The 22496-nt window shown below is 37.7% G+C and overlaps 1 protein-coding gene across 1 annotated transcript; it reads left to right on the top strand.

The window, feature by feature from the left end:
- The first annotated feature begins 4599 nt into the window (after positions 1-4599).
- LOC104573250 (protein-glutamine gamma-glutamyltransferase 5) lies at positions 4600-21577 on the top strand. The gene is made up of 13 exons (XM_088535660.1): positions 4600-4606; positions 11650-11874; positions 12132-12374; positions 13055-13173; positions 13571-13699; positions 13931-14108; positions 14882-15014; positions 15992-16095; positions 16241-16483; positions 17386-17712; positions 18422-18579; positions 18808-18941; positions 19960-21577. The coding sequence occupies exons 1-13, from the start codon at positions 4600-4602 to the stop codon at positions 21575-21577; spliced, it is 3618 nt and encodes a 1205-aa protein (XP_088391786.1).
- Positions 21578-22496: the final 919 nt, after the last annotated feature.

Raw genomic sequence — 22496 nt, 5'->3', positions numbered from 1 at the left:
GTATAATATTTTACTCCAGTATGCTATACACCTTAATTGTCTCTCTTTAGGATAGACATAAACTAGGCAGAAAAATAGAGAGCTGTTAGTTTCAATATCTTTCTCCTTATAGCTCTCAACTCATCTTAGTTTGTGAATATTTACATTTCTAATGTAAATTCTGTACTGTTCTAGAAGCATTTCTAATGTGATCCATCGTGTAATTGTCACAAAACCGAATTTCCAGGACTCTTTAATAATATGACAGCTAAACTGCAACAGTTAGAGCTGCCTACTAACAGTATTATTATTCTGCAAGAAAATGGAGTGCTTTGTACCCATTTTCCCAACAGTGCTTTTTATTTGCTTTTCTGGAAGCTTGGTACAGCAGTGAACAAGGGCCTTGAGCTGAGGTTATTTACAAGAAAGAGGAAGGCCTCGTGTAAAGGATGCCAGCAGTCTCAGCTGCTCAGGTGACTGGATGCTATCCATATTTCATGCTTTCCTACTTATCTTTTATTTGTCTGTATCATGCTTATAATACATGGTTAGATACTTTAGTAAGCTGGCCATGAGGTGTGTATGATTTTGCTCTGGGATTTGCTTGAAAGGTAATAAAAACCATTTGCAGTAGTACTTTTGTTTTAATTAAACTTTCTATTCTTGATGCTCATTCTCAGTGCATGATTTCACTAATAAAATAAAAGAAGAAAAATTCAAGATTTGATAATGTACTTGCTGTTACTAGTACTCTGTGTTTTCAGCTATTTTTAAAGTTACTAGGCTATAGCATCTAAAGCATACTATATGTGTTTTTTTTTTCTAAACGAAGAAAAATAGTGTGTATATACATACACACATGTGTGTATGTATGTACGGTCATGACAAAAAAAAAGTTTTTGGATCCATATTTACTCTAATTTTTTCCAAGATTGGAAGCTCTTTGATGTGAAAATGAAGGCAAAGGCATTTCAGTATAAATGTGTAACCTGTTCTGCAAGGATAATTTGTTGACCACAGCAAATGACAAATGTTAGATAGATGTGCTCCTCGGCTGCTACTAGGCTTGCTCTTTCTGTGCACGTGTTCACTATTAAAGTGTTCACTATTACTTACAGCTAACCGGGAATGCCCCTATAATTACAGCTTTGTATGTCAAACATCAAGCGTATTAAATATATATATATATATGTCTCTGGTTATTGTGTTGGGATTAAACCTGGAGCTGTGTGTTATTAGCTTGCTTCTTCCCCTTGATGCTGGTTGTAACTAAGGTGTTTGTAAATCCTGCTTAGTGCCTTGTCGCATTATAACTCTAATTGTGTCATATCTTCTGCAAATCCTTTTTGTTACAAAACTTTTTTTTTTTTTGCTTTACATTGTGTTTCTGTGGAGTATTATCAGTTTTAGTATCATGAGCCTGAGTAGGATTCTGAGTTAGAATTTTTTCAAAGTGAGCAATAACATGCTGCAGAAATGTGTACTAACCTGCTTCATCACTCTGAGGGTGATGAAATATAATGTGTTACTTTGTGTCCTGACATGCCCATCATTTGTATGTAGTCACCTGGTTAACAGATGCAAAACCTGAAGTATATAATTGCTTGCAGGAGGGAAAACAAATGCTTGGATGGGGAGTGATTTTGAATGGATTTAACATCAAGTATTTGTCTTTATTTTAAATCCTAAATACTTTAAATACTTCTGTGAACAGTTTTATTTCAAGGAATCTGCAGAGTCCAATGAAAAACATTTCTTCCTCTGCAGCTAATTTTACACTTGCTCGAAAAAAAAGAAAAAAAAGAAAAAAAAAAAAAAAGAAAAATACCCCGTATATTTTACAACATAGGACATATTGGCAAAGAAGGAAATACTGCTAAAAACTGTGAAGGAAGAGAGAGCAGAATTGAGAAAGTACTGTTTAATTTTTTTTTTTTAAGACAAATACTTGATGTTAAATCTATAACATAGAAAGACACTTATGTGATTAATGTTATGATTTTCACTGAAATGGTGCAGAGGAGAAAACTTTGCTGTAAGTGCCATGGGCATACATAGGTAGGTTCACATACCTAGGGTTTGGAAGTTAAGAGCTAGCTATACCTACACTGCTTGGTTTGAAGAGGCTTCTTGTACACTCCTAGAAGCTGGCTCTCTCATGTCCTTAATCAAAAACATAGTAAAGACTTAATCGAAAATGTAGTAAAAATAATATCAAGAGTTCTGAAACAATGTAAATATATGGCTTCTCTTTGTATAAACTGATCTTTCAGTTTTATTTACCCTACATAAGGATAGTCTGGTATAAAGATGTTTGCCCAGATAGAAAGAGGAGAGAAATGAGAGATGTGTCTTTAAATAATGCCACTGGTAAAGAACAAGATGTTTTAGCTGCACTTGCTTTTTCTTTTCTCTGAAGCAGCACCAAGAATTGTGAACATTTGCCTCATCATGTTTTCTCCTCCAAAGAAAGCTGAAGGAATTTGTAAGTAGTGCACAACGCTGATGACAGTCCTACCCACACCCTTTGCAGTTTTCCTTTTAATGATTTACTATTTGGATGATCACTAGCTGGAAAGAAAAAATGTTTCCATAAGCATACAAGACATCCAGGCTCATATCCCTAATTACTGTGCTTTGGAAAGATGACAGTACAATTTCACAGTGTAATTATTTCAGCTAGATGTGTGCTTATGAAAAAAGAGCTTATTTCACATTATATTGTATTGTTATATAGAGTGTTATGATGGCATTCTCTAATGCGTGGGGTTTGAAACCAGCAAAGAATAGACTTGATACTTTTATTGATTTCTAAGCAGAGCAAAATTATTTGTGATAAATCCTTTGAATATCCAGTTTCTGTGCAGGAAAAATGAGAAACTTCTTTTTTTTTTTAAGTAAAGTTTTAAAATATAACTTAAAGCAGGATTATACAAAGATATTAATGAAGGCAGCTGGATTATTTTAAAGGACAACAGACCAACATTATGGCTACTGTAATTTCAACATTTAGAGGACCCATACTTGTACATGGAATACTAACTCAAAGTATTTTGTCCTTAAAAAGTAGTCCTATTTAAAGCTGACTAGAAAAACTGGAAGGTGCTGTTTAAAATATGTGATCCCTGGGTGTGTTGGTGTCTCCATACTTATATTCATGATGTAATTATGTTGTTGTTCCACTTTTTTTAACTGAGTTAGGGAAATATTCTCCACTGGTTTAATACTGAAGGGCCAGAAAAGGTGTGAGCTAGATGCTCTTTCTGCATATCCACTGAAATTTGGGAAATCTGTATACTTCAAGATACATTAAAACCAGTATAAAAAGAGTAACACAAGGCCGAATCTTATTCCGGATTAAATGTCCTCACAGATTTTTTTTTATTATTATTTATTTTAAATAGCCAGATACACAAACAATTCAGCATTCATGAATTCTTGCTAGTATGCATTTGTTGAGAAAGTAGCCTCAGTACAACTGGAAACAGTACTTAGCCAGTCATATTGGAATTGCTGGTGCTTTTGGTATAAAATATTATAGATGTATATGCAGTCCTATGCTATTTTTCTCATGATGTATGAGAGAATGTCATTAAGAGTTGCAAAAACAGATCATCAATGCCAATTTTCAAGGAAAAAAAAAGTATTGTTAAGATTTTGTTCCTTACTGAGACTAGCACCTTAGTTTTGTCTTAATGCAGGTTATCAACATGTCTGAAATGCTGTTCAGTGTGCATAATGACATTGTCTACTGTATTCTTCTAAAAATGGCTTTTTTTGAACCATCCACTGTGTTTTGATAGGACAAATTGATGTTGAATCAAGAATAACTTCCCACTGCTTTACCAAAACATTTGGCCAAAACTCTTGCACTATTTGTACTACAGCTTTTCCGTGCACAACAGTTGCTGAGCAAAAGCTATATTTTGAACTTAAGCTCAGGTAGTTCCTTTTTTTGTGGTATCTATTCATTGAGAAGATAGTAACACCTATATAGCTTTTATGGAATAGGTTAATGAGTGTTTTGCTTAGTAAAACATCATAAAGACAAACTGCCTTTACCAGAAACACTGTGAGAAGAGTTAAAATGCTGTGAAATGATCTTGTTCAATCTAGTTGTGGCTGCTTTATACTGAGGTGCTAAATGGCACATGAATGATCATCTTGGCCGCACACAGAGATTTCAAAGAAAGCCAGGAATGTCTTTTCAAGTAAAGAAAACTGAAACTGAGTTTGGGAAGGGAGACAAGGACCTTCAAAGAAAGGTGCCAGTATTTACACTTGGGTTTGTACAGCCATGTTTGTAAAAGAGTTGGAAACCTTTTCTGCCTCGTTCTGCGATGGTGTTTGCATGTCATGCCTTGTAGCTCTTTCTCGAAATCTTTGGAGACAAGTGAGGTATGTCCTGCTCAAGAAGGAGTATGCCTGTTAAGGCTGAAAGCATGTCTGGGTTGCATCTCTGATCCGTAAGATCTTACCCTTTGCAAACAATACTGCCTTCTGTATAGACCAAGTTCCATCTGTATGATAATAACAGAGATCCGAAACCAGGCTAAGAATTTTAAGCACCTGTCCCTGCTTGGGCAGTTAGATTAGTGGGCTGTAATCACAGGCGGGGTGATGTATGGTAAGTGTGAGTAACTTATTCTAAAATAGTTGTGAACAGGTTCATTTGAAAGTGAGATTCATGTTCAGAGTAGTTTAGCTGGTGATTTATTGAACTATATATTTGCACTTTGGTTTGTGCCTTTGTTGCCAAACTGAATGTTTCTTTATATATGAAAAATGGTAACTCATTGAATTTCACTGCAGAAAATAAGCAATTTATGCAATATTTATGGTTGTATTTATTAAGCTAACCCTGTCTCTCTTATCCATGTTTTGTACTGGTATTAAAATACATGAAAATGCAACTGTTTAAAAAAAAGGGAGAAGAGGGCTGCCAAATAGAGGTGAAGAACAGAAGTAAGGCCTACGATGTGAATCAGCCTGTAATTTTAGCCAGGTTCTATTCTAAATACAAAGAATACAATATGCCTTAAGAACAAAATATATTATTGGTTGCTCTTACGTGGTGCAAGCATCATAAACTGTTGTAGATTAACCTTTCTGTATTCTGCATGTCATGTGACACTGCTTTCTCAATGGCAATGTGGATACTGTGCAAAAAAAAGTCCTATCAAATGGAGTAAAAAAGAGATTTATACAGTTAACATGTAAGGCAGGGACACAGGAGAGCAGTGGCTCCAGCAGAGTGCAAGGTGAGTCTTCTGAACTGTCTGGATGGGAAACTCCATTGAGGAGCTGCTGGTTTCTTTGGATGAAAACTGGTGGTTCTGTTTTTCAGAAACCACCTATAATTACTTAATTCTACTAATTTCCTCCAGCCGCTAGAAAGGCGAAGCTGCCATATACTCCTTGAAACACATAGTTTTCTCATTTAAGGTTTCATTTGAAGTATTTCTTTGTCCTAATTCATCTGTAAATTGGATGTTGTAATACTTGCTTACACTCAGAAGAGTAGTTGCCAGGACTTTCAGGTGCCTTAATGAAAGACACCCTCACTGCAATTGATTTATGAATTTTAGGAAACTTCTGGGTGTGTTTATGGCAGAGGTCATGCTAGTGCCAGCCTATTACTCCTCTAATATGAAGCTCTGAATGTCTGAGGTACTGTATGTAATAAATATTTTAGATTTAACTTATGGAATCTCTCTATCTATCTATAGGTATAGATATATGTGTATATATACACACACAAACACTTTCCTAGTTAGACAAGAATATTCGTGAGCTTTTGGGAGCAGATAGTGATGCCAAGTTAATGATTGCTTCCAGTATCTCTGTTTGACATGGTACCTTTTACACCATCAATTGTCATAATTCTTGCAAAATTACAAGTTCACTAGAAAGGTGAACTGCATATCTAATAATCAAAGACAAAGACCAAGTGCAAAAAGTGAACTTTAGGGCTGCCTATTGAGTGACGTGTGCATAGCCGAGTAGCTATTTTTAACAGTGTAGTTACCCCCAAAACCCACTAGATGACACATTCATCAAAAACACTTTAATCAGAATTCACATGTATTCTGATTCTTCCCTTTTCCCCTGTTGAGCTGTCACATTATGCTCTTTTTTTTTCTCCTCTGAAAGGATTCCTTGGATGCTTGATTACTGAGATTTCTCCTTTGTTCCTGGATATATTAGTAACACTGTAGAATTTCATCACTGAATTTATGAATGTTCTTTCTGTGATTGCAATGTCCTGTTCTAGCACATTCCTACTGCTGTAATAGGCAATTTAAAATTATGAAGATTTCCAAGCCGTACTACTTGGTCTCTTGTCAGTGCTCGGCATATGGCAGTCTATCATAATGCAAGTCCACAGTCCAAAAAGTGTTTTTTTTTTCAGCCTTATATAAGGCAAATGTAAATAGTACTATTGTAAGTAGTAACTACCCTAAAAATTAAAAAAAAAATAGTTTAAACTGTTTTGTGGATACTTGTACTGCAAAGGTCTAAGCCCAGGTCTTTGAAGAAAGTTAATAGTCTAAATTTTTAAAGTGCCTAAATCTTAAATTGGTTGTTTTGCAGAAGTTTGGCCCTGCATCAGGCATATCCGCTCTTCTGTACATTTCAAGAGACTTTGGGGTTTACAAACAAGATTAATAATGTGGAAAGGACTGCTTGAGCGAACAGTGAGTGAGGCGTTAAGGAAAGAGCAGGAGGTAGGAGGGGAGAAAACTCCAAACCAGAAGACTATCAGTCTTAGCTTTGTGCACCTAGTAGCCAGGCAGAGATGGGAACTGTTTCTGTCCAGGAACCTCAGCTTTTTTAGAAGTTTCTAGAGGTGGCCACATTGATTGGGTGCATAGGCAATAAACTGATGGGCAACTCTTTATGCTGAGCCGTATGACTCTTTCCTGTGTGGGTTCAGCCTCGCTCTTCCCATGTTTCCTGTCCTTTCCTTAGCGTGGTTGCCCTGTGCCTGGGCCACTTGCTTCCAGCTCATTGGTAGCAGGGCTTGGAAGGCAACAGGAATAAGAACAGACTGAGCACACCTAGAGAACTGGTATGTTATGATTTCCTGCCTTATTAAAGGTTCCTATTTTAGGCACACGGGACTTCAGGCTTGAGTGAGAGCCCCAACCAGTCTGCTAGCTGTGAGCTGGCAGAAGTGGTGGGATGACTGGCACATACTGATAGGCAGAAACACGGGTGTCCAGGAGATTGCTCTGGGGCCAGCGACCTGCGCTGTGATCCAGCAGAGACAGATGGGCTCCAGAGCCGCTTCCAGGATCTAAGCAAGAATACCTACTAAGGGCAGTGACTCATATCCATGCAGAAAGTGTCCAGCTTCTGATGCAGGCTTTTATTATTTTTAACTCTTAATTAAGTCTCTTTGAACCCACAGGTGCAGCCACTTACAGAAGCTTATTTGTTTTCTTTTATTTGTCACAAGCTTTCATTTACCAAAATATTTCAGGCAGGTTATTGAACTAAATATATTTGAGGGATTTTTTATTAATTTATTCTGGAAAACTCAACCAGCTTTGCTAATTTTCTGTTTATAAGGGTATGGGCATACATTTGTGAGTAGATCTCAAATGGATGCTTAGACCACTATTGTTTCTATTTTACAGGTTGATTTAAAGTTCATTAATGATTGTATGGCTGCATTATTTCATAATTTAACTAAATGGTTTGATGGTATTATTTTTCATTTTACAATGAGTCCAAGTTTTTGATAGTCAAGGACAAGTACTAAGAAAAAGAAATTTGGTATTGCAATACCCATTTTCAAATATGTGTTTTTTAATTAAAAAGGAGTTAAGTGTTTAGAATTCACATATATTTTAATGAATGCCTACTGAGTAGCCAAATATTTACAAGTTTTAAATGTGAACACATAAATCGTTATGTTCACTTTCACATACATCAGTCATACTGCTTTTTTAACCACTCTTGCAAAACCACTCCTGATGTGCTCTTTTTCTTCTCTGCTATGATTTCAATGAAAAGTTAGCTTTCAAGTTAAGTAAGTGATTTTGCTATTAATTAAACTGTTACCTTCTATGATTTCTTGAAGAACTGGAATCCAGATTGTTATCCTAATCTTTAAATTACAATTGTTTGCATTCTTTCTAAAAAAAAAAAAAAAAAAAAAAAAAAAAAAACACTTTTTTTTCCCCATTTGTATAAAACATCCTAAAAATCCCACGAAATTATCAAATTAGAATAACTTATGTTGGAGGTATTAAAAGGATAAGTTGTGGTGTGAAGTTTGCTGCTTTTTCTAAAGGACAATTGACAACTCCTGTAAATCTGTTCTGATTTTGGCAAAAGAAATCTGAGCCTCTCTCTCTCATATCCAAGCTGATGTCCTCATCACTGAGTTAGTGCAGAGACAGAATACTCCTGCAGTTGTAGCGTTTTGTTTTATCAAAAATATCTAGAACCTAAGCAAAATATTTTCTCTCCAAATATATGGGGTTTTGTTGTTGTTGTTTGTTCACAGAAATTGTTGGAAAAATATCATCAGTAATGTTGGGGAAGGGAGAAGGAGTAAAAACAAATATAAATAATTTTTGTGATTTTTAGTTTAAATTTAAATCTCTGCTTGAAATAAAACAAACAAATAAAAAACCCAAAATATTCTTCCATTTATTTTATAGTTTATGCTGGGAAAGTTTTTATTGTTTATCATACCCTGACTTACTCTTGAGCTACTTTGAGCACCTCGATGAGGTGCTATGCAGAGTTTCTGAAAGCTGGAATTTATATTTGTTACAATAAAGATGTCTGGAGATGGCTGGATTGGAACAGTCTAAATTAGGCATAGGTCCCTAGATCCAGTGTTCATTTTCCTAAGGGCTTGCTCAATGTCTAGCCAGAAGGAAACAGTAGTAGGTGATGGGACTTATGGGAACTTTAAATGGCTAAAAATATTGACTTTCCCTGAAAACGATGGTCTTAAAAATCATTCACTGTGCTCTTAAAATATTTTTGAGACTTCTAGAATAGGACATTAAGAGTACTAGGCTACAGGTGAGGTACCAAGGACTCTCCCTCCCTTCAGCCACAGGACTCTCCCTAATAATGCTGCAAGTTAAAATGAATCATTTATGAGCATCAGTAGACACATGGGTGGGGCCTCTTTGTAAACTGGCATTTTGTTGATGCAATATGTGTGACAGCCTTTTAGTTCTGAATATAAATGTTACTGAGAGGAAATGAGGTTGGTTCGCAGAGGAGATCGGCCAGACCTCACAGCACATCTCACTGAGAAGCAGGTAGCTCTGCCCGCCGTGTGTTCGAGATACTGGTGCATGTAGAAGAAAATGGAAGGTGAGTGCTTTGAAACTTTATCACTTGAGTCAGGGCTGAAAGCTGGAGAGTCAGCTAGTCAGCTGTAAGAACATAAGAAAAAAAATGGATGTATTACTGCATGGGGTTGAGCCTGGAAATTATTTCTGTGGTTTAGATTTTCCTATTTATTTGTCAGAAAGATAAGAGTAACTTTTGAGAAAAACTTTTTTTTAATGAAAAAAGAGTAGTGCGCTACAGAGAAAAAAATCATGAGGAAAAGCATGGGAAATAATGTTTCTAGCATTGACTACAAAGTTACAGTTTTCAATACTCTCATGGTGGAAGAAGTCATTTCATAATGGAAACATGAAGTAGCATCTCTGTAAAGAAGGCAAAATGGGAAAATCCAGTGACTAGTATTGGAGGTTGGGTTTCTATTACTGAAAGAAAACCAATAAGAGATATGAAACTGATTAGCTTTCAGTATTTTCTCTGAGCTACCTTTACTTAAGAAAGCAGTTGTTAGCTCTTTTGTGAGCCAGCTATGATAATTAAGACTGATAAGTAAGCTGTGGGTTGACTTTAGAGAACTAATGTGAGAAACATGTAATACCTCAACTCCCTGCCGTTCCGGTTCAGCTGGACTGATGAGTGGATGTAGCGCTGTTGTCTTTATAAACTCCTCCAAAAGATGGGTGAAGACCTGCCAAGTTCTTGACTGTTGGAACTCCTAGCCTGTGCTAGGAGTGGTCCTAATCCTTCTTACCATGACACTTGGCATTATGTAGACAACTGTCATTAAGATACAAGATTTTCAGTTCCACTTTGTTACTCTTTCCTGTTCAGCAGGTATGATGCTTTCATCAGCAGTAATAATGATGTCATGCATGACCTATTTCTGGTTGTCCTTGATGGTGATGCATGTGTTTAACGTGGGTAATGCCTATGTCTGTGTTTTTCTCTGCCAATCTCTGCTGAGTCACTTCTTCATTAACAAATAAAATGCCTAGATGAATGATTTTGATTTGAAGAAACAATCAGAAAAAGATGGGGCAATGGTTTTGCTGCATTCCTCCCTGGTTCATTTCAGTAATAATTGACTTCCAGGATGTGATCCTGGGAAACATCATTGGTTTGAGTGAGAAGGATCCATGTCCCATGAGCTCTAGCTCTGAATGTTTTCTCTGGATTCACCCTAAGTTCTGGTTGGGAATCATTACTTTCTGCTCTAGACCATCTTTCTATGTCCAAATTAATGCTAGTATAGTTAGAAAAATTATCATGTGTGGTGGTTCTGCAGGCTTAGCAGGACTGAATATAGTCCTTCAAAATTAAAGCAATATGCAAGACTTTGTAGTTCCATGGGTCTGATTTCCAAAACTGCTGAGAATTTGCAGCGCTTATTATCTTCAATTAGAGTGAAGCACTTTTGAAAAGCAAGAATTGTATGTTAATAAGTAAAAATAAGTGTTGCCACCCATGTTTCTGGCACCAGGAGCATAATTACTCTTGTGAAATGGCTGATATCCAGGCAGGATGCCTGAGGGTATCATCTCAGATTTTTTGCAAGCTAATCGTGGCTATTGGGATAGTTTGTCGGCATTTAAATATATATATATATATATATATATATATATATATATATATATATATATATATATATATATAAATCATGAGTATTTCCTCTACCATCAAATTCCTTAAAGATGCATCAATTTGGGTAATAAAATGGGTATCTCCAAACCTTTTGTGATTATTGGAAATGTTGTTGTAGGCACACTTACATACACATACACATTTAACAGAATTTACTTTTTTGATACTTGTTCATACTCATTTTTTTTTTAATTGTTCCCATGAAGTGGGTGCTGTTTAGTCTTCAAACTCATACAATTGTTATAAAATACTTTTATCTACTCAATTTCCTTTATTATGGTTTTATTTTCTGTATAAATAGCAACTTTCAACTGATAGCTTGTGAAAAAATGTTGTTCAGCTGTGGTTTAGAAGTAATTATATCTGTAGACAATATGCTGTCATTTGGAGGCAATATTGCAATACAAAAACAAATTTTTAAGTACAGATACTAATATTAGTATTGCTTATATGTAAAGCAAGCAGGTGCCATATGAAAAATGAGAAACTCGTACCGGACTTCTAAGGATGCTTTTATGGATGTCTATCTGCTCTTATATGGTTTCACAGTGTTGCTGAAGTTTAAACCAACTGCTGAATTTATTTTTCAAAATATTTAACTTTGTCTTTCATTTTTATCCTCTGCGTCACATAATCTTGACCTTAGTCAATGGTGTGGACTCAATTGTCTGTTTACTCTCCTATGTTCATTTCTCAATTCTGCAGTCCTTGAACTGGGAGATATTAACCTGAATTGTCCTGCCAACTGCCAGTGCCACAATACCAGTTTCTTTGGACCTGATAGACAGATAATAAGGAGAGGCCAAACCTTCAACTTTTATGTTCACTTGCAAAATCGGGATTGGGATGACTCTGTGGACCAGATCATTTTCACCGTGGAGACAGGTAGTCACTCCCAAACTCTGTGTAGTCTTTCTCACTCCTCTGCTGGTAAGTAATATTTCCCACAATCTTCACTGGTATCTATGGTATCTATCCATTCATCATCTGCCTAAATAGCCTATGTTTCCCTGCTGTTGCTTCTAACACGTATAGCAACATCATTTTCATCCTGTTGTGAGAGTAACAAGTAGAAAAGGGAACCACCCTTGGGAGCTTTACATTGCAAATGATTGCTAAGCAAATCACTTGTCTTTTACATGTTCTTTCTTCAGCCTGATTGAACTTGTACTTATTTTCCTGCAAAGGCCTCAGACCCTGTGAATCAAATGAGACAAAATGCACCTTCCCAATGGGCAGATGCCTAGATCAAACCTGTTGGAGTGCTTCTTACAAAACTCATCAGCCAAAATGCATCAATATCAGTGTGTTTCCTCCATCCAATGCCTGCATTGGCCGCTACATTTTCAATATGCAAGTTACATCTTGCGGTCATACCTACCAGCGATGTCTTGGAGACTTTTACGTCCTTTTTAACCCCTGGTGTGCAGGTAAGAACTCCAGTGATGTACAGGTGTTTTTTAGAAAAATGCTAGTAATGAGTAAAAATGTTGAAGAATGTATTACTCGTCTAGTAAGTAGGTGGTCATAAAAATTATGAGAAACAGAGAGGGATTTGGGGGGTTTGTTTTTTTGTTTTTTTCCTCCATTCTGTGATCCTAATTGTGACACTGAATGTTTTAATTTGGTTTCTTAGTATTAGTAGTGAACATAATATTTTTTTCATGTTTAAAACAGCTTTCTTCTGAGCAAGTGATGTCACTGTGGATAATGGATGTAATTTGGTAGATTTAGTTATGGTTTTAATTGTAAACATGCAGTTTGTTATTACATGGCAAATATTCATATGTGCCATACCTTTGGTTCAGTCAAAACTGGATATGTAACTTTAAACACATAAGGTTTGATCTGAGACTCTTTAGTGTGAAGATACATTGAAACGTTTGTAATTCAGAAGTGCCATAGCCAGGACTGAGTTAATAAAGGCAGTATTAAGCTACAAAGAGAAATTAATTAACCATGAATGTTTAGAGAGCCAGTACCCTTAAGCACGTCTAAGAGTATATATTTGAAAATTTTAGGAAAGATAGGGTGAGAAAGATGGAAGATGTAGAAGTGCTGAAAATACAAGATATACAAAATAGATTGATGGCTCCGCCTCCTTTTCCAGATGATCCTGTATATATGGACAATCAAGCCCACAGAGAAGAATATGTTCTGAATGAACATGGAACACTGTACGAAGGGGTTCATAAGCATATTACCTCTAGACCATGGCACTTTGGACAGGTACATTTGGAAGAATTTTTCTGAAGCAATCATCCCCTTTTGTAAATAAATGAAGTTATAGCAACATAAGTTTACTACATATTTTTCAGAAATGTATCCTATAGTATGAAGTGTAAAAGCTTAAGATCAATTCAAACTATGCATACACAGAAAGAAATCACTGAAATTCTCACAATAGCACAAACTACTGAAAGGTAGTTTTCTATAGCAGAGCTGGGAAAGCTACAGAGCAGTCTTGGAAAAGTGGAGCAAAATGATCCGACCACTGAAAAATAAGAAGAAAAAAAAAAGGGGGGGAGGGACTTCACAGACATGAAAATAACTACTGAATTGGCAAGAAAAAGTCATTATCAGTGTCAGAGTACCATGATGCTTGTGCTAACTTTTCTTTCCTTAGTTTGAAGATGGGATTCTGGATATCTGCTTGAAAGTTCTAGACATGGGTGCCAGTTACCATCACGGCTCTGATCGAGACCATTGCTGGCGCAATGATCCTGTGCATGTCAGCATGGTGGTGAACCACATGGTAAGATCTAACAACGTATGACCTCTGAATAGATAGCTCATGCTGCATTATATTATACAACAGTGAATTGCACTGTAATCTAACCCAGTGCTAATAGCAGATAAAACCTTTCTGTTCTCAGATCCACAGGAAAAAGTAATTAATCATGCAAATTTCTGATAGTGTTGTGATATGCCTAAGATGTGGATATGGTCAGATGTTTAGAAAGGTTGGTTTTCTCTCTCCCTGTAGATAAGTAGCCATAACACTAATAGTATCATGAAGATACCAGAAAACAACGATTACCTGAAAGGAACTAAACCATTTTCATGGAATGGAAGTGTCCCTATTCTTCAGCAGTGGTACAATGGCAGATGTAGACCAGTCAGATATGGATACTGTGGGTCTCTTGCTGCCGTAATGTGCACAGGTATGATACCTCCATATGTCTTCATGCAGTTGTCCTAAAGGGAAGCAGGAAAACCAAGATCAAAACCTTCTTATCCTAAAAAATACTGCAAATTACTGATAAGCATTTTGCTATGAAAGAACCGTAATGTTTTGCCTTGTTACAGTATTATGTGGGTGCCTAGCCCAATGTTTGTCAACCTTTCATTTTCTTGTATTGAGTGAAAGGCAAGAAGAAAAACAGTGCTGTCTTCTCCTTGACCCTCATACCATATATCTCTCAATAATGCACCTTTTTAAAAAATTCAGGGAAAGCACAGCATCATGGAGGCAAAATTTTATACTTTGACTGATGTTTGGGAGATGAGTATTTCTATACCAAGTTCTGAACAAAACATCTAGTATTGTCTCCTCCAAAACATAACAGCAGCAAGCTACTGTCTTCTTTTACTGGAAGAGAGATGATAGTGAACTAAACTATATAGACCCAAAAAAAAAAATAAATAAAGAATGCCAAAGTTTTCCTGTTTATGTTCTTCTACATCGAAGAAAATTGAATTGCTACTCTATACATGAATCCATACACACTTTACAAAAATATTTTGCCTTACATTTCAAATACTCAAAAAAAAGCCTCGAGGAAAAAGCTGGTGCATCCAAGATATTGTCCTCCTATCCATATTTTGTATTTAATTATTGAAAATTAGGATACATTAAGATTATTTATAAAATAAGTAAAAGGGTTGCTTAATTAATTTATTTCTATAGTAACTCTTGAATATTTTTTCCTTACAGTGATGAGGTGCTTGGGGATTCCTAGCCGTGTTGTCACGAACTTCTGTTTTCCATGTTCAATTGAGAATCCCCTAGGAATCAATGAGATTTTTGACTCTACTGGAAAAAACCTGTGTGGTAAAGACAAACTATGGTAAATAAGAAATAAGTAATAAGGTCCTCTGGTTTTGCCAAAAACAATGAATGATAGAAAGACTAGCATAAATCTACCTGTTCAGTGTTTCTATCTTTTTGGTGCAGCAAGGCTGCTCAGTTTCCTAATAATGATTTTAAAAAACATATAAATACTTAAGAGGTGATCTGTACTTCCTAAAAAATTTCAACAGACTCCTGAGAATTGATCCAGCCTGTTTATACTTCTCAGAGGAAACAATAGGGTCATTCATCTTAGAGTAGGTGAAACAATACTAAGTATTAAAATATTAAGGTAATAAAATACAAGGGAATAATTATCACAGATTATGATCATTATCCTCAGTCCAAATATTTGGATGATATTTATGTAGGCTTTCTGATTTTGCCAAATATATTCCTACTAAACTACTTTCCTCCTTAATTCCTACTAAACTTTCAATTCATCTTCACACTAGTTTGACATTATCACTCACAATAGAAGAATTTCATAATTTCACCTGTTGTCTGTATGTTCATAGTTTCATTGCACCAGAATTTTGGTTGTATCCTAGTCTTGTCTTTGAGTGTTTTTAAAAAGTATTTTGCAGTCTTTACATTTCAGAAAGATGATGAAATCTATTTTAGCAGAAAACACTTAAAACTGTTTTCATTAACCGAATAAATAGACAAGGAAGACTATATGTGATTTCTCTTTAAGGGATCGGGAAAGGAAGGCTAGGAAAGGCAAGAGATATTTAACTAAAATTACTATGTTGGCATGTTACCAACTGAAAAGTTAAGTTGCAAGAAGGCTTCAACAGTCAGGTGTGCATACTCCTAGAACACGCTTGAGGGATGAATGATATAAAAAAAATAAACAACCCCATTCCCCAATGCCTTTACCAATATTAAGACAGAGACTGTTTGTTTTATGAAAAATTTGTCTGGTACAGAATTTCATTTAAGAGATGTTTTAATGTTTTCTCCATCCTACAGGAGATACCACTGCTGGAATGAGTCCTGGATGGCCCGCAGAGACCTAAATCAATGCTGTGGTGATTGGCAGTGTTTGGATCCAACACCCTTGGAAACAGGGAGAGGTAAATTTATTTTCTTTTCTTTTTTCTTTCTCTGTATTTGTTATTGTTTTCCCAATCTTTTTTTTTTTTTTTTTTTTTTTTAACTTTGTTTCTGTAATTCTCAGGTTATGTCCTATAATAACATTTTTATTTCCATCTGACTTAGGTTTAGCTTGCAGTGGTCCTACATGGGTCCGAAGCATCAGAGAAGGGGAACTGGATTTGGACTATGATGGTCATCATTTGTTTTCTCGGCTAAACTCAAACTACGTCGGCTGGCTTTCCCAAAACAATGCCAGAAAAGCAAAGCTTTTCTGTGACACTTGGCCATGTGGACAACATCTCAGCACTAAGAGTGTTGGCAGTGACCAGTGTGAAGATATCACTGGGACTTATAAATATGAGCTGGGTATGATAAAAAGCCACTAAATGTGTTAAGGGGCATGTGAAATGCTAATTTTATTAAATTATCAACAAGTAATCTATGCTTCATTAAAATGAATAGAACAACCTAAAGTTACATTTTTTGGAGAAGGGGAATATGTTTTTGAGTTCAAACAGAAACTTAATATTTAACCTTCTAAGCATATTTAGTTGAATCAATCAGAACAAACAGCCTGCTTATAATTTCCATTTACTACCTCTATTCCTATTTCGGTTTCCTCTGTGTACTAGTTAAAATTTTAAGATTTTAGATAATGTAAAAACCTTAAACTCAAGATTAACACTTCCCCTTTACTTCTTGTACCAGATCTGTCAGGAAATATACTCACATACTTAATTCTTGTATTACTAGGATATCCTGCTGTTATCATTTCTGGGCTGCTGAGTACTGATTTTTATCATTCTGCAGTAGAAAGGAGTTTAAGCAGTAAAATTGCCTAGAGAAGTGTAGAATGGAACAGAGCTGTAAAAGTGCAAGTTCTGTTATTTTTTCTGGAAAACCAGCAACACACAATGAGTACCTTGATGTGAATGATGTATTTTGCCTTCTGAGAGACATGATAGCATTTCTTATTTATTCTAGCCCTATATTTTGAGTTTCATACTAATTATACATTTAGAGATTTACATTTCCAATCTGAAATTTAACTAATGAAAATAAAATACATTTTATTATCTTATTATATTTTATTTTCAATTTTCATGTTCTTTCAGACTTTTATGTCTTGTGGTTTTGTTACTTGGGGAATTTGTTTTGCATGAAGCCACTAGGTTAGGTTTCAAGAAGGAGGGGGAAGGAAGAAATTATCTTCACTGTTTAGATAAATGTGACTGATTGTGTTAATTATCTTACATCCTCTTTAACAGGTTCCCTAAAAAGCAAGGAGGCCTATTACAGGGCATACAGAAGAATTCATCCAGGGTACTGTAATGCTTCCAACTGCCATATAGATAGAGAGCTGTCAACTCTTCGTAGCCCATTCCTGAGTGACTCCGGTGTTAACATGAGACTAAAGATGGCTAACTGTCCTATGTACGGTGAAGATGTCCAACTGCACTGGCTGCTTGAAAATTTACATAATGATTCCAAAAATCTAAATTTTAATTTGTGTGCACAAATAATAACATACAATGGTTGCCCAATGGATCAATTTTGGAAAGACAAAGTGAATGTCACCTTGGGCCCAAGGGAAGGTAAGAAAGGTGGTTTTATATAACTGTTCCCTTTTCGGGAGATGACTTTTTTATTATTATTATTATTTTTTTTTAATAAGAGCAGGGTTAGTGGGAACCCCTTATTATTGGTGGGAAGCAAACATTTGAAAATTTGTTTCTGCTAAAATTTCCACTATGAATTCTGTATCAAATAGAAAGAAAGAGCTATTTGCCAGAAAAGCAACTTATTTTCTTTAGCCAGAAGACTCTGTAAAACACTTGTTTTGACCGCTAAGGTGCTTATTTTCAGATATATAATATGATAAGCAGAGCAAATTAATCATTTTCATGATTTCAAATGCTTTCAAATTCTTGAAAAAAAAATATAAATTTTATATAAATCACATCGCTGTTAAGAAGAAATTTCTTATTTGGTGTTCACATTCTGTTTTACCAAGCTTCAATTCACCTTGGTTTGGATTACTACTTTAAGAATTACAGTAAAACAAAAGCTCCACAAATTTAAGTAACAAAAGACGTTTCTGCTAAATGTGCTCATGTTGGTATAGTCATTGAAAAGTTAGAAGATGTGTGTAGGGATGTGTCATCTAAGCCATATAACATTATGTCTGTTCTCAAAGATCTTATGATAATTTTGAAGGCTAGTGCACTGTAAGATCAGTTAAGTCTTCAGGGGGGAGTGGATCATCCCAAAACATTCAAATAATAATTACAATTTGCTTTACAGTGAAAAAAATTCCACTATGTATATCATATAATCAATATGGACCTCACCTCTGTGATCACAACATTATGAAAGTAGTTGCTGTCTCAGATCCAGAGTGTGGGGATGTTCTGATGGTGAGCAGGGATATTGTGATCAACAGGCCTCCTGTTATTGTGAAGGTAAGAAACTACACAGGTCTAGAAATGGACCTGGACTCTTATTGCCCAGTGTCTAGCTGCAGTGCAGAAAATGTGCAACTCTTTAATATACATCAATTCACTTTGACCTACAGAGATAGTCAAAATGAAACATGAATATGAATAACCTCTCTCTTTTCCTTTCATTAATTTACTTAAGTCAAATTGTGAGGGTCACAAAAAATAATATATATAAATATTTTTGACCAGCTTTTAAGCCAACCCCGGTTGAAAGTACCATGCACTGCAGAGATCTCCTTCTGCAATCCTCTCCAGGAAGATATGAAGAACTGCATAATGACTTTAGAAGGCTGTGGTTTATTCAAAGAACCAATGACCATTGAGTAAGTTCAATGATTATATAGATGGGAATAATATTTGGGGTCGATTAAAGGCTGTTAGGTCAGAGAAGATTATGAGGAAGATGACATTTCTAGTATTTTTGGTTTTGAACATCCAAACAGGACTTTGTGCCCCTCATTACTTTGAAACTCATCTGCAAGTCTCACTCTCTTGAAACTGATAGAGCATTTACAGATGGCAAGACACGCTGTTTCTTAATTTTTCTTAAGATACAACTTCTTTTTTTTTTTCAAATTTCTGTCTGAAGAGGCATGCATAGTTTCTTTCACAAGAAATTCTAGCTGAGTCCCTCAACCATTACAATCCTACTGAGTTTCTTATAAATTTCTCTAAGTATCTGTGAATGCATACATGAGCAATTAGAAAAAGACAGTGAGAAATAGCAATGTACACTCCAAACTCATAACATGCTAAGTACAGGAAACTGAAAACTTATGGGATGCAACAGCACTCTAGCTTATCATTAATGTGCATTGCTAACTTTCATGACAAGGAGAGCTGACAGAAGTTGGATTAGTTTTCAGGGGAAGTAATTAGGAGCTGTTCCTATTGAATGATAATGAGCTTAATGTCTCAAAACTCCCTGATAAAACTTAGACCATTGAAAGTGGGAAACAGTAAATGTATTTCTGAGGTAAGTGTCCTACATTTTTGAAAAATTAAAGGAACTGTTATTCTTAGGGAATATATAGACAAAGTTTCCGAATACTAATGATGAAGTAAATAAAAAAAAAAAATACACCACTATTAGGACAGTGGAATTTCCCATGGGTAGGAATTTTTCATGTGTTTTTGCTGAAGGAAATTGTTATCATGTTTTTCACAACACTGATTTTTTTGGGGAGAGAAAAGCAAGAGTAACAAAGCTGTCCTAAAAAGGGTCTCTGAAAATGTCCTAGCAAATCAAACCTAAGTATATATTCAACTTCTAGTGCTTCAGGACTACAAGATATATAGGGCCTGTGAGACATCCTAATTCTTTTCTTTCTATTCCCTCAGTTTAGGAACTCTGGCTTCCAATCAGCAGGCACGAACTGTTGTGGAGTTTACACCTTACAGGCTTGGTAAACATCGGCTCCTGGCCAACTTTGGATGCCACAAGTTTGCCTACTGCAAGGGCTGTGTCAGCACTGAGGTGTGTAACCCAGTGGGACAGAATGGCACGTTGCCCCTGAACCAGAATGGATCACTCCATGTTTGTGAGAATGGTTCCCTGCCAGCCAACGGCTCTGCCTCTGTCCCTGCGGGGGACCCTGGGTTGCAGTCCATGTGCGAGTATGTATGTATCCCAGTGTGCAACCCCAACTGCAACACAGGGGGACAGCCTGTGTATGACTTCGTGTACCTCCCTGCAGGCCATCCTTTATGCAACTCCATTTGCAGCGCAGGCTTCAATCCCAGTGTTGGTCTTGGTTTTGACACGGGCTGTGATCCTGGCTTCCGTGTTATATGTGAGACCATGCCTGCCCCCACCTGTGTCCCAATGCCTGCCACCATGTATAGCTCTATGCCCATGCCAGCATCCAACCCCGTGTGCACCTCGATGCCTCAAGTGATATTCGAGTCAGGGCCTGGATCCACACCCCAGCCTGGAGGGGGGCCAATGTCTTATTCTGTGTCCGTCCCAGCTGGAAATGCCGTGAGCGCCCTGCTGAATCACTTCATGGCTGGCTCAAGCCCCAGCTCCGTACCCGTTGCAGTCCCTACCCATGTGTCTGCCTCGCCATCACACCCCGTGTGCTCTCCAGCACCCCACTCCATACCACCACCAGCAGCCCTTTCCAGCAGCTTTTCTGCTGCCTCCATCTCCCACGTCTGTGGCCCTGCACCCTCTCCAACTTCTCAGCCTGTGTGCGGCCCCATGGCCAGCCTTCCATCTCAGCCCAATGTGGGCGGCCCTGTGGCTCGTACCACGTGCTCCCCAGGCTCATGCGCAGGAGCTTCTCCGGTGCCCCTTGTGGCGCAGAGCTCTGCGCCAGTGCTGCACCTGGCCAATGCCTCTGTGTCCCACGCGGCCCCCCGCCCCGTGGGACCCCCAGCTGCCCACTCGCTGTGCACCCCGGCCTCCTTCTCTGTGGGAGCTGCAGCAGCTGGCTCTCCAGCCTCGTGCCTGGAGGACGTGTCGGCATCAAGCTGCTTTGTGTGCCCCCCGACCCTACGTGCCGTGGGCGCTGCTACGGCCCGCTCGGTGTGCACACCAGCATCCCGCCCTGCCTCACGGGCCATGTGCACCCCAGCGTCCCGCTCCCTCTGTGGCCCGCAGTGGGGTCCCTCATGCAACACTGCCTCGCGCTCGGCCTCACACTCTGCCTGGGCCCCTGCATCACGCTCAGCGTGGGGCACCGTGGTGCGCTCTGCCCTCACCCCACTGCCCCGTGCCTCTTACAGCACGCTTTCCCGTGGTGCCTACAACACCCTGTCCCGCTCCTCCTACAACAACGCCTTCTCCCGCGCAGCCTATGGCACCCTGCCCCGATCCACTTCCCCCTCAGCGTACGCCACCCTGCCCCGCGCGGTGTCCCACTCCTCATACACCCCACTGCCTCGCTCGACATCCCGCTCTGCATGGAGCCCGAGTAAGAGCACGCTCACCTACTTCAAACGTAAATACGTGTAAGTGAGAGCAAGCCACTACAAGCCCAAGCAAGTGAATTCAAGTCTGCATGCAGATGCTTTGAAAAAAGGTTAGGTGTAGGGTAATGGAGAGTAGCATGTGTAGTCTTGAGTATTTATCCACATGTTTGAGATGTGCCAGAAAGCAGACTGCTACCCGGTGCCAGAGAGATGCATTTGATGTAATACTTGTGCGTCCTGAGATGCAATACAGTGTTAGCGAGGAATGGACATGCTCCCTGTGGAGCCATAGTCACAGCAGCTATGCAGCACAGGTAATCGGACCTACTTGCCCAGTCAAGCTGTTTTTATAAATGATCTTTCACTCTCTTTTCTCTTGATTTCTTGCCATCCGTATATCTCAAATTTCCCTGGGCTGCAGCTCTCATAGCAAATCTCTCTCTCTACATGCAATGTGCTGTCCTTGGGATTCTTCAGAGGAATGGTAACAGACCTCCTGCTCGTCTTGCCTTACAAACACATGGGGCCCCTGAGTAGTGATGTTGTTGTGGCTCAGGCCAGCTCTGCATGCACTCGTATTTCCCCAGTTCTGTTGTTAAGTAAAACTGGGGAAACCACAGGGTAAGCTAAATCATTACAAGTCATCTAAACTGTTAAAAAGGAGAAAAAGGTGCTTGCAATAAATTTGGTATAACTTTTTCTGATGTATTACAGTTCCAAAATCTGGAATACAAAGGTCAAATTAGAAAGCTGCAAAGCTCAATGGATGTTTAATACCAGTTCATTGGCATTCACAGCTGATTTTTTTTTTTAATAGCATAAGCCAAGATTTTCTCATGTATCATATGCCTTTAGATTAATGAAAAAAACATCTAATTCCAATTCTACCTTGTGATCCGATATAGCTGGGAAACTTTTGTCACCGTGCTTGAGTTAGAGAAAGAAGTGTGGTGGCATCCTTT

This window comes from Tinamus guttatus, unplaced genomic scaffold (genome assembly GCF_059628265.1).
Source record: "Tinamus guttatus ecotype Peru unplaced genomic scaffold, ASM5962826v1 Tinamus_guttatus_pri_ptg000639l, whole genome shotgun sequence".
Classification (NCBI taxonomy): Eukaryota; Metazoa; Chordata; class Aves; order Tinamiformes; family Tinamidae; genus Tinamus; species Tinamus guttatus.
Note: the sequence above shows the minus strand (reverse complement) of the source record. Positions and strands in the feature narration are given on the sequence as shown.